The 21,029-nt window shown below is 38.5% G+C and overlaps 1 protein-coding gene across 1 annotated transcript in view; it reads left to right on the top strand.

Annotated features, from left to right (window-relative positions):
* Rp1 (RP1 axonemal microtubule associated) overlaps positions 1-21,029 on the top strand; it is a 408,574-nt gene that overhangs the window by 374,556 nt on the left and 12,989 nt on the right. The window contains exons 27-28 of the mRNA XM_085835373.1: positions 4,895-5,049; positions 7,509-7,587. Coding sequence (XP_085691499.1) covers positions 4,895-5,049; positions 7,509-7,587 — 234 coding nt within the window. The remainder of the gene's footprint in view (positions 1-4,894; positions 5,050-7,508; positions 7,588-21,029) is intronic.

Below are 21,029 nucleotides of genomic sequence, written 5' to 3'. Positions count from 1 at the left end.
AATTAAAGAAAATGGAAGGTTTTTTATATTGAAAATCTTATTTTCCACAAGATGTCTGCCCTCAAATTATTCAATGTGTTTCATAAATCAGTTTACTTTATTCATAACAGCCTTCCTTCAAGGAAGAAAAGTCACTGTCACTCAGTGAAGTCCCCAATTCTCTTGGTGTAAACAAACAAACAAACAAACAAACAAATAAACACAAATGTAAAGAAGTATTACTTGCACTGTAGCTAGCATATTGATTTGCTTTTTAAATGATGATGGATAATGACCTAACAAACTCAATCATCCTGTTTCTGAGTACATAGAAAAGAAGACTTTTCTCTATCTGCCTTCTTTCACTGTGTTGGAGACTGTCGTGGCCCTTATATAACAGGCACAATGGTATCTGTTTCATGAGTATGGCTACTTCCAGGCTCTCCGAAACCCTCTCGTCTCCTGGATAACTTCTCATGGCTCCCATATATTTCCAGCCACAACAGCTTGTGTTTCCCAGTGATCTGACCTTAGGTGGGCGGGTATCACAGGTACCCATATCAGTGACTTCTCTGGCATGAAGAGAGCCTTGGTATTGTGCTTAGCTCTTGGTGATCAGACTCAGCCAGGATGTTCTTCTTACCTGATCATCTACTTTTGCTTCTAGTTCTTAGATGTCAGTAATGACTATACACATCTTTCTTTTTGTTTGCATTGCTCTTGATTTTAAGAAATTTCCACAACTTGAAGGTACCAGTGATTGTTCTTCCTAATGCCTCCTTCCCTACAGACTTCTATTTTAGTTTCTCCTGTATTTTCTACTAACCTACACAGGCAAAGGCTCAATCAAGTAATGTGATGGGCTTCATTAGTAGTGAAGTCCAGGCAGTACAGACACTTTCCTGTGTGGGCAGCTAGGAAGCTAGGTAGAGCTGAGTCTCTGGTGGATTCCATCTGGTTTTTGTTTTTCTCCTCTGAGTCCTTGACACTAGTCGACTTCTTGGATTTTCAACCTAATTTCTCTCTTCCTAGCCTAAGAAAGTACTCATCGCATGTTTGCAGGGTAAGGAATAAGTTATGGTTTTCTGGTTTGTGGAATGTCATGCCTAAGTCCTTTCTCTGCTCTTATCTGACATCATTAGGGCCTGTGCTAGTTTCATTTTTGTTGCTGTAATAAAACGCTGATGGAAACCAAGACAGAGAAGTTAAGCATTCATTTGTTTTATAGTCCATTATCTAGGAAAGCCAAGGCAGTGATCTGAAAGCAGGAACTGCAACAAAGACTATAGAGCAATGCCACTTACTGGTTTAATCACAGCCTCCCATTCAGCTATCATTTCTTAGTCAATCTAGACTCACCTGCCTAGGAGTGGCACAAAGCACAGTGGGGCTGGGCCCTCTACCTTAAGTTAGCAATCAAGATAATGTCTCACAGAAATGCCACAGAGCTGATAACTCATATGAGTATTTTCTTCTTATTCTTCCTCTTCTTCCTCTCTTCCTCCTCCTCCTCCTCCTCCTCCCCCTTCTATGGTTAGTCTAGTTTATATCAGTTCGATAAAAACTAACCAGCACAGAATGATTCAAGAACACACATGCAGAAGATACACAATGGTATCAGGTGAAGAACTCCTCCCTTGTTCAGAGCACTGGAGAGAGAATGCTACACCACATGGCATATTACTATTACTATAAGGAAGCCAACCTGAAAACATGTAACCTCTGTAACACAGTTGATCTCTACCCCTGACCCCCTAGATTTTCTTTCCAGGAAATTACACCATCCTTATAGTGACACTAGCAACCCCCTGAAAATTTAAAGATTTATCATAGATATATTTCAAAAAAAAAAAAGACAATTGTCACTATTGCTAAAATTTCTCCTGAATAAGGAATGTCTGATCCTTTTCCTAAGTTTCCAAGGATTCCACCAAGGCTCATTCTAGAGAACTAGAAATTTCACATCAGGCAAAGTAATTTCAGCCTATTTGCTGATGTCCATGTGGCATATTTATTATATGTCTCAGTAAAGTATAAGTTTACAATATTTTCTCACTCTGCATTTGCAATTCAATGATTGAAAAATTCAAGAATGAAGGGTACTATTTTTAGGTGATGGTAATGATTCCAGTTGATGCTGATAAATCATCATCGTTAACAGACACTTGACAAAGGTTTTAGCCTAGAGTGGTGTTGCTGTTTGAAAGTAAACCTGCAAGTAAAGGCCTTGGAAGAGTTTCAGGTCTCTAATGAGATGCTATTAAATCTCATTACCCCAGCCTCACACTCGTCACCCAAATAATAAGTTAAAGAATGTGGACACGAGAAAGCTGCTAAACGTTGACATGGTGGCCTTACCTGAGAGGTGAGGAAGCTACAAAAATGATAGCAACCACAGTAAATGTAAGGATGATAGTGTTGAATATGTTGGCATAAAAAAGTTTCAATGGTTAGATTTAGTGCAGCCACCAGTGAAGTTGTCTGACAGTGTGACAGTTAGGAAGGCAGGTGATGTTTTGTTTCTGTAGAGGGTCAAAGTGAAGGGGGTATTCATAAGTAGCTGGAAATATTGCCACAAAGAAAACAGAGCATTGTGAAATTTTGGTATAAATATCTAACATATGTAGGTAAACCACACACACCTTTTGATGCTACTTTTAATTGAAGATACTTGTAAAGTATTTACACTAAGTTAATGATGCCGATAACTACATTAAGTTAATGATGCTCATATTTACATTAAGAGGTACTTCTTAAAACAGGTTCTTTAACTATAATCATTTGTCTCAGTATGAATGAGCAGCAAGGTAAAACCCTCTTTTTCTTATGACAGATATCTCCATCTCAAACCCCATCCCTGTATTTTTAATGTAGCATACTCAAAGTTCTCTTCTTGCATTGGACTTAGCATTGAGCTAATCTATGCTTATGGAAGCTGGTTCTCTTTTGGGCTAAGGCAATTTGTTAGACTAATCCATTCTTGTGACAGACTGAGTGTTAGTTAGGACATGTGGCTCTACCTTAAATCAACCATCCAACCCCTAATGTTTCTTAAATATTAGGTCTAAAGAAAGGCTTTGCTGTTAGGTTCCTTTTCTAGGTAGTTCACATTTCAAATATATATGATTTCAGGGTATGTTGAGGTGGGATGCTAAACATTCTTTACATTCTCCATTTTGGATAAGTGAGATGAGGAATTAAAATCATCCAAAGTCTGACCAGAATTTATTGTTATAAATTTATCAATAAAGGTATTTTTGTTTGTTTTGATGTGTAAGATATGTTTCGTGAATTAGTTATCGAGTCTAAGTAAGATAGAGTCAGTGTACAGACTGTAGTAAAATGTCTATTTCTCTGGGTGGGCTAGTGTTTTCTTTTAGCTTTTAATTTAAATTATGTAGTTGCTGTTAATGTAGTTTATTATGAATTCAATCTTTAGTTTCAACTTCCAACTTTTTTTCAGAGTTTGGGTGTATTTGTTTCTCCTTTGAGTTTTCAATAGCAAGTAAGTTTGGTGTAGCTTCTTTCTATTGTTGGTACACATATATTCAGACTAATCAATGTCCCTCTGGTAAGATGTACCTGAAGCCATGTGCAGATTAGCTGTGGCAGAATTTTATTAGCGTTTTCATGCAATGCCTGGGGAAAATTTAAACACTGTCTATACTGTATATGTGTGATTATGTCCTCAATGATTTTTGAAATGTGCTTCTTAAACCTGTAAAATTTCACATAATTATTGTTGTGTTTTAATATCCCCCATTAAGAGCATAAAAAAGTTCATTCTTTACCAAAAATGAAAAAAATTCTCTGAAGATAGAAGCCAGCTTTTTCTCCAAAGGTCTCATGGCATGCTTGTCTTTGGATTTTCTCTGCAGAATCAAGCAGCAGTTTGGACTTCTGCTTGGGCAGCTCATCAGACCAGCTCTGCTCTGTGCACACTGAAAGATGCCTCTGGTTGTTCAGAATTCATGAGAATGTTCTAATTTTCTCTTTAACTCTACAGGCTTTCACTCTGGGGTATTTTAGAATACATTTAGAATACATCAGACTGCACAAAGACACAGATTTATCTTCTCTGCTCATACTATTTCTCAATATACTGCCTTTGTCTTTCTAAAGGTCAGGCATGAGAGACACAGACAAAGGTCTTCATCTACCTGCTTTTCTTATTTGTTGGGTTTCTATGTCTGAGTTCCTTGGAAAATGTTGATGTTCGCTTATATAAATGTAGATGCTCAACTGCAGGGTGTGATTTATAAGGAGTTCTAGGGTCTTGGACTAGTACAAAGTTCTCATTGTATCCAGGATATGGCTTATATCACCATTGTCAACAAATATTTTCTTTTCTAATGAGTAACTTCTACCAGTGTCTCAGAATAACCTTAACTCTAAGGTCAAGTTCAGTGGTCTAATTGACCAGAACTTCACTTGCACCTGACTTACTCTCTGTCTCTTTCTCCATCTCTACCTCTCAGATCTTTGAATTCTTTTCTTTTTCAGAGGAAATTTAACATATCTATTATTGGAATAGTCATCTCTATGGAGTTGCAGAGGTGGCCAGTCATACTTCAGGGGAAAAAAAGAACCTGTGAATTTCATTTAATTAAAATTGGGGACTGATATATTTTTATTTCAGCTTTTCATAATACCTATAGAAAGAGTAATGGTTAATGGAAGTGTATAACTGCTAGTAAATAGTATTTTTGAAACAATAGTTTGGGGAATATCCTTTTTATATGAATGACATAAACAAGTGTAACTAGGAGCATGTTTAAAGTGTAATACTTAAGAGCTAGGGCCAAGCCAAGTAGTAACTTACTTAACTATATTAAAGAACCTTTTGTTGCTTTAAAGTGTAAGTAACTCTATAAATACAAATAAGAACGCTGATATCTGATTTCTGACATTTCAGTGGTAACTTACAAAATTCACATACACACTGGCACAAAGCCAGGAGCAGAAACAGAATCTAATGTATTCATCAACCTCATTGGCACCAGTGGCGATTCTGGAAAACGAAGACTTCATCAATCAGGGAGCAGGAAAGCTATGTTTCAGCGTGGACAGGTAAAGAAAGAGCTCACCGATTCACACCTGCCATCATTCCTTCAGAATGTATGACAGAAAACATACAAACAGGCAATGCCTGAGAGATGCATTTGATACCTGCTCCAAACTATGAGGGTACTTAGTGATTTTTCCCTGAAGATTCTGTGCAGATGTAGCATGGGGAAGGATTTTAGTACTCTGTTTTATGAGCCTATTATTTTTATTCATTTGTTCACAAGCATGTCCTAAAGTTTCTTTCCTTTTTTGACTTGACATTGTTGTTGATGCTATATGGGTAGGTGAACTTTTACTAAGATTTTAAAAACCTCATAACAACCCAAAGGAAAGAAAGTACTACATAAGAAGGGAAATGAAGATAAGATCACCCAATTTTGATGTTACAGAAATTGATTTTTCAAGACACAGTTAAGAGTATAAACAGAATATCCACACTGTATGGAGATATAGCATGCATGAACAAAGGACTTCTCTATAAGATATATGTATGCAGAGCACCCAGAAATCAAAAAGAAAAAGACAGGTAACCTGAATTAAAACTTAGCCATGACAACTGACTATGAACTTTACAAAAGAGGATACCCACCAACACATACACCAACTAATCAGAAAAGAATATGCCCATCATGATGTCTTTTTACAGACATCTAAGCCTAAAATGAAAACAATACAAGGTATTGGTTATCTGGTGTAGTACTTTAACCTCTCACATGTGGTACATACAGAATCTGCATTGGTATTATTATTTCCAGAACAGATGATCTATGACAGCAGAGTATGTAATTGCCAGGCAACCTAGTTATTCCCCAACAAAAATGAGTGCAATTTTTATGCAAAGGCATTCAAAAACCGTCTGAGAGGGACAGTAGTACTTGAAGATACTAAGATGCATAAATAATTTAAGATGTTTAATATAAAATCTGAAAGTGTATAGAATGATAATAAATAAGACAACATGGATAAACTTCACATACTCTGAGGAAAACAAATAGGTAGCAAGAGAATTCACTTTATCACCCTGTTTACAAGGGATTCAAGGCCAGAAGAAATGAACAAAAAGTATAGAAGATTGAATAGAGACTCCATTTGGGAAGACCAAGTGTAAAAGCTATGGGGAGGGTTATGGTGGTAGGAGATGTATTCCTTTCACTCACACATCATAAGGTCAATGTTGACACTGCCATAGGAGTTACAAAGGAAATATAGGTCACAATGGGCAACAGTACACTTGTTCAATCCTTTTATATGAAATGGGAATCTTTCGAAAGGAGGACCTAAAGACCTGAGGGAAACTATCTATATTCTTAGATTCAGTTAAGAATAAACACAATGGCTAAATACAACTGAGTAAAAAGTTGTGATCTAAGAATGAGAGATGAAGGGGAAACACAGTAGTGCCTGCTTGGATTCTCCTCAGCCTTTGTATCTCTGGGACAGGACTCTTCTAGAGTAAGAGTCTTGACCATGTCTTATCAAGTCAGGACACAGAAAGTCCTATGGCCAACTGTTATACACAAAGCCAGAGGTAGGAATGGAGTGTACAATCTTTTTATGTTTTCTAGTTTGTTTTGTGTGGAGAGGGGACCAAGTTTTGTGGCTTATCTTATTGGAAATTAATGCTGGTCTCCAACTCCTTTGAGGGAGAAGGATGGACAGTAAAAGCCAGCATGGTAAGAGGCTGTAGAGAACTCTGATGTTTCTGGAACCACCAATATTCCTTAGGTCAGTATTTAGCATGCTGACATGCCAAACTTTTGGTGCTGCATTCTGAGTCACAAGTATATAAGTGGGATATGTCTGTTGAGTGTACACTGCATATCAATCATATCTACTTCATAGTTCAGGACTTCATGCTTGTATATGTGCAGTTCTCAATGCACAGTTATTCAACAACCACAACCAAAATCACCACAACTACCATCATAACAACAACAACAAGAGAGGTGAGAGTATGATTAAAAAGCGCAAGCCAGAGGCCAACTCCTGCAGTGCTGGCTCTGTTCTCACCAGATATCTATGTGAGACAAGTACATAGCTGGGTACTTCTATTTCACTTGCTGGGAAAGGAGGAGGTGATCCCTACTCCCCCATGGGTGGTGCTCAGTAGTACATAGTTAATATAGAAAAATGGTGGAGTCAGACACACACTTAAGATCGTCATTAACTCTACTCACAGATAATAAATAAATATCCTGATTTAAATACCTAAAATCCTTTTATAGATTCTATGATCAAGCTAGAAGTATATTCTTTATGTTTGTTTGTCTCTTTCCCAACATAGGGTAGAATTTTAAGCATACAATGTTATTAGGATATACTCATAATATATTGATAATTACTATGCATCCATGTAGTAGTAATGGAGTAGACACATTGGTAAAAATACTGTCTTTTTTTGTTTTCCCTTTTCCTTGAGATTGGAACTGTCTTAAATGTCCCTGAGTGTATTTCTCTTACAGGTGGACATTTTTTCCATTAAGGCTGTGTCTCTTGGAAAACTGAAGAAAGTTCTGATTAGTCATGATGGGACAGGTCCAGGTAAGATTTAGATTTTTGGTTAAAAGTTTGACTCCCATATTTGTTTTAAAAGGTACTATAGAAGGCAGGTGGAAGATAAGCTGTATGCATAAATCACAGAGAAGCTGAGATAGCATATCTAAGTGAATGTCTTTCTCCAAATAAGCTTTCAGTTTTATATTTCTCAGCTTGCCATGCAGGTAGTTTTTCCCTACACACCACCTGACAAGATTTATCACAGCTAATGAACTAATGCTGCTGCATAATTGTCATCAAAACTTACCACTCAATGTACTCTTTATTAGCTTTTCTAGGTGAAGCCTTGTAATATTAGGTTATCATATAACTAACAAACCTAGATCACGTGTCATGAAGACGGCTATATTTCAGAAATGTTAACATGTACATGTATATGTGCTCATGTGTTTTTCTTGTGACTCACAGTGTTATTCACCATCACCTCTCTCTTGTGTGTCTCACTCCACTTGATCCCAAATGCAGTGGCTGAGGAGATTCATTTATCCTCTTTATCGTCCTGCCTCCCTTGTCTTTGAATTGTTGTAAGTCTTTTCAGTGTAGATCATTAATAATTATATACCATCTCCTTATAGTTATGAAACTCAAGCTATTCAATTCTAATCCAAAACTGTACTCTTTATAGCTATAATGAAATTACATATTTTAACACATATCACAGGAGAAAACATTTATCATGCCCATATTTATTTCCTTTTTTCAAAATTTTATTTTATTTTTGGTTTATTTTTACACTCTATATTCCATTCCCTGCACCCTCATCTAACTTCTGATTGTTCCACATCCCACACATCCTCTCCACCCTGTCTCCACATGGATGTCCCTGCCTCCCACCCCACCTGACCTCTAAACTCCCTGGGGCCTCCAGTCTCTTGAGAGTTAGATGCATCATCTCTGAATGAACACAGACCCGGAAGTCCTCTACTGTATGTTTGTTGTGGGCCTCATATCAGCTGATATATGCTGTCTGTTTGGTGGTCCAGTGTTTGAGAGATCTCGGCTGTCCAGATTAATTGAGACTGCTGGTCCTCCTATAGGATTGCCGTTCTCCTCAGCTTCTTTCAGCCTTCCCTAATACAACAAAAGGGGTCAGCTGCTTCTTTCCATTGGTTGGGTGCAAATATCTGCATCTGATTCTTTCAGCTGCTTGTTGGGTCTTTTGGAGGGCAGTCATGACAGATCCATTTTTTGTGAGTGCCTCATAGCCTCAGTAATAGTGTCAGGCCTTGGGATGTCCCCTTGAGCTGGATCCCACTTTGGGCCTGTCTCTGGACCTTCTTTTCCTCAGGCTTCTCTCCATTTCCATCCCTGTAATTCTTTCAGACAGGAACAATAATGGGTCAGAGATGTGACTGTGTAATGGCAACCCCATCCCTCATTTGATGTCCTGTCTTCCTGTCAGAAGTGGGCTTTATAAGTTCCCTCTCCCTACTGTTGGACATTTCATCTAATGCCCCTTCCTTTGAATCCTGAGAGTCTCTTACCTCCCAGGTCTCTAGTCCATTCTTGGGGTTTCCCCCAACCTCCTATTTCCTGAGGTTGCCTGTTTACATTCTTTCTACTGGCCCTAAGGGCTTCAGTCCTTTTCCCTCACCCAATACCAGATCAGGTTCCCCTTTCCCCCACACTCTCCCCACCCGCACCCTGTCCACTTTCCCTTCCATGTCCATTCCTCCCTCCCCACTTGTGATTGCTTTCTTCTCTCTCCTTAGGCTAGGTTTTATTTTCAAAATTTGGAATAGAAATTATTTATCTTTATCTTCCTAGTCTTCTATGTAGCTTGGCAATATCAATAATTTAATGACCATTTATTGAAGGAACAGATTTAAACAAAATAAATTTGATAATGATGTCTAAAGGAATTAGAAAATGTTAAAAATATTATTTCAAGAAAGACACATATATGTTTTGTCAAATACAAAGGAGAACAGATAGAAGACAGTGGCAAAAACAAACTGACACACAAGTTCAGGCTCATGTAGGGAAAATTATCAGAGCAAAGTAGAAGTGAGAAATGTCATTGAGGAAGGATGTGGCAATATGGCATATTTTACTCATGGTTCCATTGTACAAGGTTATTATGGAGAGTGCTGTCACTAATGAGCATGTCACTGCAGATTCAATAGGGATCTAAGTAGACATGGATGTCTGTATGGAGTGATGCCACCACTGAATAACATCGGCATAGGTCGAAAAATATCACTGTAAAGGGATTTGCTGCACAGATATGCCGCTGAAAAGGGATGTCAATATAGAATTATATCACTAAAGAGAAGTGTCACCACAGAAAGTTTTGCCTGTAGGGGAGTACTACTATAGAAGGATGTTACTGTAGAGTGTGTAACTATAGACAAATGTTACTAAAGATGAACATCACTATGAAATCATGTCACTAGAGAAATGCATCACTATTGAAGGATGTATCTGTGGAGGGATGTCACTATAGAAGGATTTACCTGTAGAAGAGTGTCACTCTAGTGGATGTCACTGAAGATACCAAATATACAGAAATGTCATTATGAGTGAATATCATCTGGGAGTGATATTACCATAGAAAGGAGTCACTATAGAAGAGTAGCACTGTAGAGGGTGTACCTTTAGAGACTGTCAATATAGTAAGATATCAGTGATGGGGGATGTCATTGTAGGGGTATATCTTATATACTGGTATCACTGCATAGAGATATCTTTGCAGAAAATGTAACTAGAGAATGGTGTCACTACAGGGGAACTCACTAAGTAGAATGACAATAGAGAGAGGTGTCCTACAGATGGATAGCCCTCTACAAGGTTGTTACTCTAGAAGCATTTGTAAATAAAGAATGTTCATTGTTGAGAAGTATAACTTTTGCAGAGTTTCACAATAGCAAATGGCATTAAAAAGAGATGCAAATAAACAGAGATGTTACTATCCTGTTGTACTACTAAAGATGGGTGTCACTACGTAAGATGTTACTATAGGTGGGTATCACTATAGAGGATTTCACTATAGAGAGATATCACTTTTGAAGAATGTCAATGTGCAGAGATGTCTCTATAAAGAGATGCCAGTATAGAGGGTTGTCAATGTACAGGGATTTTCTTATAGAAAAGTGTCACTACAGAACGATCAATATGTTGGTATGTCACTGTAGAAAGTGACAATATAGCGGGGTGTCAATGTAGAGGAATATTATTATAGAGCAAAGTCACTATAAATTAGTGTCACTGTAAAGAAATGTCACTTTAGAACAGGACACTGCAAAGAATGTGACAGCAAAGATGTATCAGCACAGAGGGATGTCACTGTAAAGGAACACCACTTAGTGTCACCATGGAGGAATGTCACCATAGCTTTCTCTGTATGTGCCTAGAAAGGGTGTAATAACAGATTTGTAGCTATAGAGAGATTTGCACTGTAGAGTGATGATGCTGGTGGTGTGTTACTAAGGAGAGGCATCACTAAAGTAGTTTTGACTATTGAGTTTTCCTGTAGCTACACATCACTACAGAGGGCGTCAATATAGATAGGAGTCATTGAGGATTGGTAACATTATAGAGAGCTGTTATTTTGGATGGATGTCACTGCAGAAGAGCATCATCAGTGTTGAGAAGTGTACTATGGAGTAGTGCCACTACAAATGAATGTTATTGCAAAGAACTGACACTGTTGAAGTGTCTCATAGAGGGGTGTCCTGTAGAGGGATATCACTAGAGAGGGGCGTTTCTATAGAGGGGTGTCGATGTAGATGGCTATCACTATGAATGGATTTCATTACAGTGTTATCATTTTAGATAGGAGTTAACTGAAGGTGGCTATCACTGTAATGGAATGTCACTGTAGAGTGCTGTCACTACAGATAAGCATCACAGTAGAGGTATGGCAGTATATATGGATATCACTGAGGAGGTATTTTGCTATAGAATATGTCACTGTAGAGGGATATTATTTATAGTGGGGTATCACTGAGGAAAGGTGTAACTTTAGAGGATGATGTAGACGAGGAATGTCACTTGACGGGAGTGTAACGATAATGGATATCACTAGGAAGGGGTACCATATTAAGTGAATAACACCGTAAAGGGATTTAACTATAAAATGGTGTCTCAGTTGAGGAATGCCATTTTACAAGAAGTGACACCATAGGAGATCCTACTATAATCAGCTGTCAAGGCTGGGTATGTCACATATTACTACAAGTCACATTGCTATAGAAGGATATTGCTAAAGAGTCATTTTTCTATAAGGATTGTTCCAAAAAGACACATAATTATAGAAGAATACCAGTATAAAGTCTTGACATCATAGAAGGTGTCACAATAGGAGAGTGTCATTTTAGATGGTCCATATGAAAGAATATCACTATAGAGTCATTTCAGTACAAAGATACTAATGTAGAATGATTTCATTACAGAGTCTTTTTTTTCTTTTTTTTTATTTTCCTAGTTTACATTTCCAATGCTATCCCAAAAGTCCCCCATACCCACCCACCCCCAATCCCCTACCCACCCACTCCCCCTTTTTGGCCCTGGCATTCCCTGACCAAGTAGGTTTCAACCCAGGGATGCAGGGATGGTTCAATATATGGAAATCCATCAACGTAATCAAGTATATAAACAAACTCAAAGACAAAAACCACATGATCATCTCGTTAGATGCAGAAAAAGCATTTGACAAAGTCCAACACCCATTCATGATAAAAGTCTTGGAAAGATCAGGAATTCAAGGCCCATACCTAAACATGATAAAAGCAATCTACAGCAAACCAGTAGCCAACATCAAAGTAAATGGTGAGAAGCTGGAAGCAATCCCACTAAAATCAGGGACTAGACAAGGCTGTCCACTCTCTCCCTACCTATTCAACATTGTACTTGAAGTCCTAGCCAGAGCAATTCGACAACAAAAGGAGATCAAGGAGATACAAATTGGAAAGGAAGAAGTCAAAATATCACTTTTTGCAGATGATATGATAGTTTATATAAGTGACCCTAAAAATTCCACCAGAGAACTCCTAAGCCTGATAAACAGCTTCAATCAAGTAGCTGGATATAAAATTAACTCATTACAGAGTCTTATTGCAGTCTTTTTTTTGTTTTGTTTTGTTTTTGTTTTTTTTTTTTGTTTTGTTTTCAAGACAGGGTTTCTCTGTATAGCCCAGACACTCTTAGAAATCACTTTGTAGACCAGGCTGGCCTCAAACTCAGAAATCCACCTTCCTCTGCCTCCCAAGTGCTGGGATTAAAGGTGTGCACCACCACCGCCCAGCTGCAGTCTTATTCTTTATAATGTCACTGTAGGGTGGTGTACTTGCAGACTGTATCACAACAGAGCCCCACAGTATCTTCTACTATTTTCTGAAGGCTGAGCATGGGAAGGTCATAGAAATCTCAGATTTTTCAGCACTGTAGGCATTTCTTGCCTTTAGTTAAAAATAATTTATGTGAATGAGTATTTTACTTGTATGTATGTATATCAACATGTGTGCCTGATGTCATGCAAGGCAGAAGAGGGCCTGGGATCTTTTAAAACTGGAGTAAAAATAAATAGTTCTGAATTACTACGTGGGTGCTGAGGACTGAGCCTAAGTCCTCTGCAAGAGCAACAAGTTTTTTTTAGCCATGGAGCCATCTCTTCAGTACTTTGAGAATTTAATGTTATATATTTTGATCATGTTTGCCCTCCTCCACCACCACCTACCAGATAGACTGACATTTCATACCAAACCAACTTTGAATTCACTTCTTCAAAAAAAAAAAAAATGAGTGCAGTCTGCATTTTTCAATTATTCTCCATTGTGGAGCCAGCTCTAGAGTGTAATCAACTTACCAAAAGCCATACCATTAAAGAAAATTAACTCTCTTTCTCTCCGTGGCTAGCAAATAGTGATGCTTTCTCAGCTAGGGCTAGATTTCAAACCCACCTTCCAAACTCCATACAGGGAATTTGTGTTGGCTGTGCTTATACTGATCTGAAGAATGCTGTCACAATCACTGAGTTCATATGTGAACTACACTATGTCTACAGCAAAAAGTGTTACCTTCATGTCACCAATAATCTCTGGTTTTTACAATCTTTTTACCATTCTTCACCAAAAAAAAAAAAAAAACTTAGTTTTATGGAGAAAGGTGTGGAATTATACGTCTCATTTAGCACTTTAGTCCTTATTCTCTGCAAGTTGATCATCAAGGTTATCTATGTTAATTATCATCTACTTCAAGAAGAAGCTTTTCAGGTAAGAGCACAGAGGTCTACAGGTATTGAAACAAGTCTTTAGGAGTCATGTTAATACTATGTCCACTTAGCAAAATAGTAATAGTAGGTTCTCTTCTAGTGCCTATGATGTATCTAGCCACAAATTCTTGGCTTTATTGACAATGCCAGGTGTGTGTTTCATCTCATGGAGCTTGTCTTAGATACAATTAGAAAGTGGTTACTCCAATACCAATTATGTAACTATTGTAGCTGTAGGCATATCTTGTCGGGACACTTGTTATTGTTGGAAAATACCGATGATCACTTTTCTCCTGTGGTAACTATCTGTCACTATGAGAGCTAGCCACTAGTATAGATGAAGCTTCCAGGTAAGTGCCAGTTTGATATTTAATAAGTATGTGGTGTCTTTAGCAGTACGGTCTTAAAGATCACACTCCTTGCTTGCCACGCTATCTTCATTCCTGTGTGTGATGACACACTCTTTTAAAGCACAAGACAGTCACGTCCTATCTTTATCATTTTTCTATATCTCACAAGAAATTTCCAGGCAAGCACCACATTGTTCAAGAGCTTGAAATATAGAACAAGTTGACTCCTCTCCTTTTTTATGATTCTGTGACTTGACACACAGGGCTGAGTCTCAAACTCAAATTGCTTGAATATGGAAAGGTGTATAAGGGCTTAAAAATGAGCCCAGATTTTGCTTTAGTACAAAAGGAAGAACATGATAAAGAAAGCCTAGGCAACCCCTGCAATGCTGAAGTAAAGTCACTAAGGGCATCTGGGCAGAAATCACAATGGGGAAATGAACAGAGCTTGGATGTTCAGTGGTCTTAAGTCTGTATGGGAACATGTTCTAACCACTATTGCTCTTACAAAATAAAATAAATGGCAGCAAGAAAAATGAAGGAAGTACTATAAATCTGAATTTTTGATAGACTAAATTACTCATACAGGAAGTGTTGTCTATGAAAAAAGTTATCTAGGTTAAAAATAATTGTGTTCCAAGGAAGGATTTGTAAGAGAAATGTCTTGCAGATAATAGGAAGGTTACAATGAAATTGTCTCAAGGCTTTCTTTCTTTCTTTCCTTTCCTTTTATTTATATTTGAAATGGAATTTCTCTATGCAGCCCAGGGTAGCTTTGATTTACAATCCTTCAGCCTCAGCCTCTTTTTTTTTTTTGGTTTTTCAAGACAGGGTTTCTCTGTATAGCCCTGGCTGTCCTGGAACTCACTTTGTAGACCAGGCTGGCCTCGAACTCAGAAATCCACCTGCCTCTGCCTCCCAAGTGCTGGGATTAAAGGCGTGCACCACCACTCCCGGCTCAAGTCTCAGCCTCTTGAGTAGCTGGAATTAGAAGCAGGTGCAATCATGTTTGCATTTATTTTTACGTTAAAAAGTGAAGTGATGCCCAACAGTGCTGACATGAACACAATTTGTCTGTGGGCAGCTAACCTCAGAAGAATGACAGGAAACATTGAATTCAAAAAATTATAAAATTTCAGAATATCAAAAAGTTTTTTGAGTTGCAACACTGAATAAAATGAACACCTGAGTCCAGTCTCAGATATCCCAATCCAGCAAGTATGTAATGATCATGAATGGATGGGTTCTTCTGCTCACAGGCTTTAATGCAGCACATAGAGTCTGATGTATATGAGCTGATTCACAGTATAAGAATTATTTACTGAGTGCTTTGGCAGAGGCTGGGCTTTCAAAGGTGAGCAAGATACAGGCATTCTTGATTCTCAGACATGGGAAGGGGCATCTAGTCACAGCAGATAGACAGACACACATATGTTCATTAAAATGGGATATATATTCTGTATATAATCTGTAGACAGGTAGCATGCTACCTGGTAACTAGAAGTCTCTGAGAACACAAAAAGCTCACCAAAGGCAAGGATGATGTGTGTTTGGTAGGCCAGAGTGAGTGCTGGACTTTGGCTGAATACTTGAGAATTTTGTTGAGCTTTTCTGTCTGGTGAATTTAATGAACTGAAACTCAGGAAAATTTTATTTTACACCAAAGCAAGTATCATCAACAGTGGTGACATTTGGTGTGTGGTAATTCTTTATTATAAAATTTTTATGCCTATTCCATCGCAGCTAGGGGCTTGGTGCTTTTCGTCATGTTGTCCCAATATCAAAGATTTATATGTGTGGTCAGAGATGGTCACAGAATTCATATAATAAGAGAAATTTGCAAAAATGGTGTCTCTTAAGTAGAAGAGATGGGTAGTATACACACAGCTTCTGGGCCCAGTTGATTACTGAGAATTTACTTATGTGGCTCATGTACAACTTCAGGGAAAAAAAAAAACTAAGGAGGATAGAGAACTCAACAGTATAGTAATTCACATGACCTTTTCAGCATAGACTCTTTATTATCAGAAAATTTGGGGGTTCTATCTGAATCACTGGTTATTAATTGAGAAATATGGGTTTCCTTTTGGATTTTTATAGTCTCATAGATGAAAGAATTTAAGAATGGACTTAAATGCAGCTCAGCAACTATGTTAGAGTTTAAAAACCAACCAACCAACAAACAAATGCCATGACACTCAAGATGGAAGTATTGGGGACTTGAAAGAGGAGGGAAAAGAAGAAGAAAAGGAAAGAACTGTATTGTTTGAGTTAAGATGGCATGAGGATCAGACACATGGAAATAAGCAGACACACATTAAGGAGAGGAGCTTTAAATAAAGTATTAAAAAAAAGATAAAAAGGGGAAAAAAAAGCACAAAGTATCAGAGTGTGGGGAGTGGGTGTGGCGGCAGTCCCAAAGGCGCCAGGGACTGCAGCTAAGTCATATGACTTGCACCTGACTTCCTCATATAAACCACAAACATCTTGAGAGCTGTGCAGGTGTACCAAGATACCGGTAAATCCATTTTGATGGAGATATGCCCCTGCTGCCCTGATTGGCTGAAGCTGTGTGCCTGGTGAGGTGGCGTGGCCTGCTGTGGGTGGATGAGAACTGAGAGTATTTAAGAGTGAGAGGCCCAGGGCTCGGGGGATATATAAACAAGAAGAAACAGGACTGAATAAACTGCTGTTAGAAGGACTGGTGTTCGTGTTGTTCTTGCTGGTCGAGAGCGGACGCGACATCAGAGAAGTCCACAGTGCTAGGGCAAACTTTCTGGGAACTGAGAAGGAAAGAAGTAAAGGAAATGTTATGATCTTCTGAATAATTCAAAAAATTAGACTTACAAAGCTGCAAGCTTGTAGCCCCAGGAAGCAGCAATTCTAGAGAGGAGGAGAACATCATTTTACTGCGGGTTACTGGAGGTTCCTCTGAACCTCTTTGACATGGGTCAAGGTGAACCTACTTTCCTATAAGTAGTCCCTACCAGCCTGTTAATGTGGCTCAACTTGAATGGTAGCTCTCCACTCAGGTCAGAGATTTCATTCTCTTGACCAGAAGTTTTCACCTTAATGGGCATTTAAAGCTGTTCTGTCATCTTCATGATGGAAATACTTGCTTTTAATATTTTAATAGAGTAGAATTTAACAATATGCTATTTTAAAACTGAATAGCATACATTCTGCCTTATTTAAGAAAGTTGTCTGTACTTTTAGGGCATTGCACTGGAGGTGAGTGAGAGGGAGGGAGATGGAGAAGTAGAGAGGAAGAGAAGGAAAGGGCAAGAGAGAGATAGAATAGCAAGGAGTTATAGAAGAGAAGGTAGGAGAGAAAGAAAGAGAAATGGGGAAAAGAGGTGGAATAGGTGAGGCATATTCAGAGAAGGAGTGAGTGGGAAAGAAGAGAGAAAAAATAAGATGGAAAGGGAGGGGGAAGGGAGAAGAGTCACATGTCTGTGTGCTTATATGTACTTGTACATATTGCTTCTTCTGCAGTTGACTTATCTGTAGAACATGACAATAGAATCCACTATTATTTTTTTTATATGAGGGTTAACAAATGATACTACTACCACTATAACTATGACATTCTTACCTAAGGGCTCTTCAAAGTCACCTTTATTGCAAACATACAGTCTTTGCTCTCTGTGATTTCTGCATGTATAGGCTTTAGTTATATAGTTATATACTTTTGTTGATTTACTTAACTGATTAGACACTCAACTGTGTGGTTCAAATTTTAGTGTACTTTGTTCCTTGTAAATACACTAATGGAATTATGAATTTAATTGTGTATTAAGCACAAGCTCAATAACCAATTTCTAGGTCCACAAACTATTATTTGAATGACAGGTGCACACTGTGATCAGTGAGCAAGCACATCTCTTCTTTTGAAGTCTTTTCTGCTAATAAATGGCCAGTGTGCATCTGTTTTTAAGTTCAGGCTGATACAGCAAATTTGATTGATTCCTTGTTCATCAGTGATGAACCACTGGGGCCATTTGCAACATTACAGATTTGAAGATAAATATGCTTCAAAGAAGGGGGTAGTGATAATACTGATGTAAAGTTCAAATGTAACTCAAATGGGTCCTGGAAACATTGAGATTGCCAACAAGGCAGCCAGGAGAATCCAGTAAAGGAGATGGACGCCATAAGGAGGAAAGTGGTTTTGACAACAAGATACAAGTGATAATAAAGACACCAAATAATGTTTGTAAATTTTACGACGTTGAAAACACCAAAGATGAGGTATAAGAATTTTTTGCTAACTCAGACAGGAGTTTGGAGATTTGGCAAGACACAAAAAAAGGTTACTCTGCAATATATAGCAAGGAAAAGATAGCAAACACTTCTCAAATTACTCTTCAGGATTTTTTAATATACAAAAATCCTTTTAATATTTAATATTTTCTATTTTAAATGATTATATACTAAATAATATCTTGACTATTTAATTTTCCTGTATATCCTTATTGTTGTGGCCCGCCCGCGGTCCACAACACGAACGGTTCAACTGAAAATGGCAGTTCAGGCTGAAAGAGAGGAAACTAGACGGGGCGGAAGAAAAGAATGAAGCCAGGACAACAAGTTCTGATCGAGGTTCAATTTAATATTTCCAGACACCCAGTTTATAAAGGAAGGGGGAGGGAACCCAATTTCCCGCCATGTAACTCGGGGTCCAGTAGCAGGACGAACACGTGTGTGACTCCAGGCAGCAAGGGCAGGTTCCAGCAGTGGGTGTGGCAGGACGAATGAGCCGGTAGCTCCACCCTTGAGCAGGCAGGTTCCAGGCTGGGGGGAAGGGAGGCCACATTTCCCCCCATTAGATAACAAAACAAAAATAAAAAAGGGGGTGGCCTGTGGCAGAAAAATTATCTATGTTCAATAGTTCTGCCTGAGTTCCTAGGGCTAAAGAAAAAACTTGTTTCCGTGGGGTTCCCTAACTTTTCTAATGGTAAACTGTATCTGGCTAAGACTGTCTTTAAGGCACTGACTGAATAGCAGCGCTGGGCTGTAGGCTCTGACTTTATAATGCTAATTAGTGCTGAATAGGTAGCTACCTGTTTGCATTGAGTAGGGCGTTGGAACCCTAGCTGAGTTTAACTAAACGATTTTTGGAATAACACTGAGCTGATAATTATCCACAATTTTGGGTGAAAGGCAGGGGGACAGGGAGAAGGGGTTAAGACTGGCTGGCTCCTAGTACAAGGCCAATTGGCTTTTTTATTTTTTGGGTGGGAGGCAGTGAAGGGCTTGCCCTTACGACAGCAAGGTCTCTAATCTCTCTCCCCCCTATTAATTAAGTTTAAATAGGCAATGCTTAACAGAGGTGATCAAATGATTTTATCATCCGTAGATGAGTGGGCCTTTAACCTTGACTTGGGTGGACATTGGCCTGATTCCTCCCGTGAGCATTGTAACGACTCACATCTGTGGCTCTTGGTATCTTTTGGGGAGGGGAGGCAGAGCCTTAAGTATTTTTGGTTTTTAGCTGGAGTCAGATACCAACCTCTTTCAAATCAGGTGTGTCGCACAGGGAACTCAGAAACGGTCAAACTGGACCTTCCCTCCGCAGTAATCTCCTGCGCCAAGCGGTACCCATACCGTATTCATATGATTATGAATCAGTAGCGCAATTCTGAGTTATTGCGAGGTCTCTATATGAGACTTGTCAACCTCAGATTTAGCAAGGCCTAGACAAGAATTATGTCAGTATTAACACCATTAATTTTGGTTAAAATAGGAGCTGAAAGTCTTTCCTCTTCATCTCTGTTATTCCCAGTAGCCTGAGGAACTAAGGACACCATGCAGTAACAGCAAGGGTGAAAAGCCAGAGGCCAGCTAAGGGACTAAGCCTATATCTATCAAAATAAGAACTAATCTTTGTAAATATATATGAAATTTTTACTTCTGTAGCTCTCCTGTTAAATCTAAATCTTCTCTTAGACTGAAAAGCCACATGCTGGGATGTCCCTGGAAGGGAGATTAGCAATACCACCTGTTTGCTCGTAGGGGCGGAGAACCGGAGAATGTAGATTGACCTGCTTGAGAGAAGGAAGAATTCTAAACAATGAGAGTGTAGCAATGTAAATTTTCTGTTCGGAGAAGTCAAGGTACTTTATTTAGATGCAAATTGTAAAGCTAAAGTTAATCTCCGGCCTCTTGTAGGGGAATTGGGAAACAGAGGAAAACAGTTTTCTCTGAGAGCTTCCACTCCCAGCACAAGAGGAATTTTAGTCTTTAGAATGATACTTACGAGGAGAGACAGAATCTGTGTTTACCTGACGAATTAATCTCTCTGGTAGCCACCGTGCTTCATCTTCATCTCGTGAAAAAACACAAACCGAGCCTCTACCCCAGATTAGAACTGGAACTGGACTCTTATTTATTAGTCAGGGCGTCCTTCCATTTTACCAATGCATAAGAATTAGAAGTAACTGGGTGCCAGTGGCGTTCCGCTGCAGACTGACCTTTAATGTCAGTTTGCAAAAAGTTTAGGATAAATAAGGTAAAGGCAAGATGAGCCTTTGGTGACCTTGGGGGAAACGCTTTGAATTAACTTTGCTAGGTAATTTAGAATATAGGAATCTCTAATAATTGAACTGAATATTAGAGACCAGTCTAAGATTGAGTTAGAATGGCTGGTCACACTGAAGAAGAGTGAAAAATCATTATGACTCTATTAAATGACTAATTTTACTAAGTCTGAATATACAGTCTCTGATGTACTATTGCCATAAAGTTAAAAGGCTAGAAGCTAGTCTAAACTGGAAAAATGACAAGCAAGGATGGATCTAAAACATGAATTTAATCTTTTAGTCCTTTTAATCAGGACACTGAGTTAACTTACCTGTCAGCTCAGC

Source organism: Mus caroli, unplaced genomic scaffold (assembly GCF_978045245.1).
Source record: "Mus caroli unplaced genomic scaffold, Mus_caroli_1 scaffold_1, whole genome shotgun sequence".
NCBI lineage: Eukaryota > Metazoa > Chordata > Mammalia > Rodentia > Muridae > Mus > Mus caroli.
The sequence above is the reverse complement of the archived record's forward strand: the minus strand, read 5'-3'. Positions and strand labels throughout refer to the sequence as shown.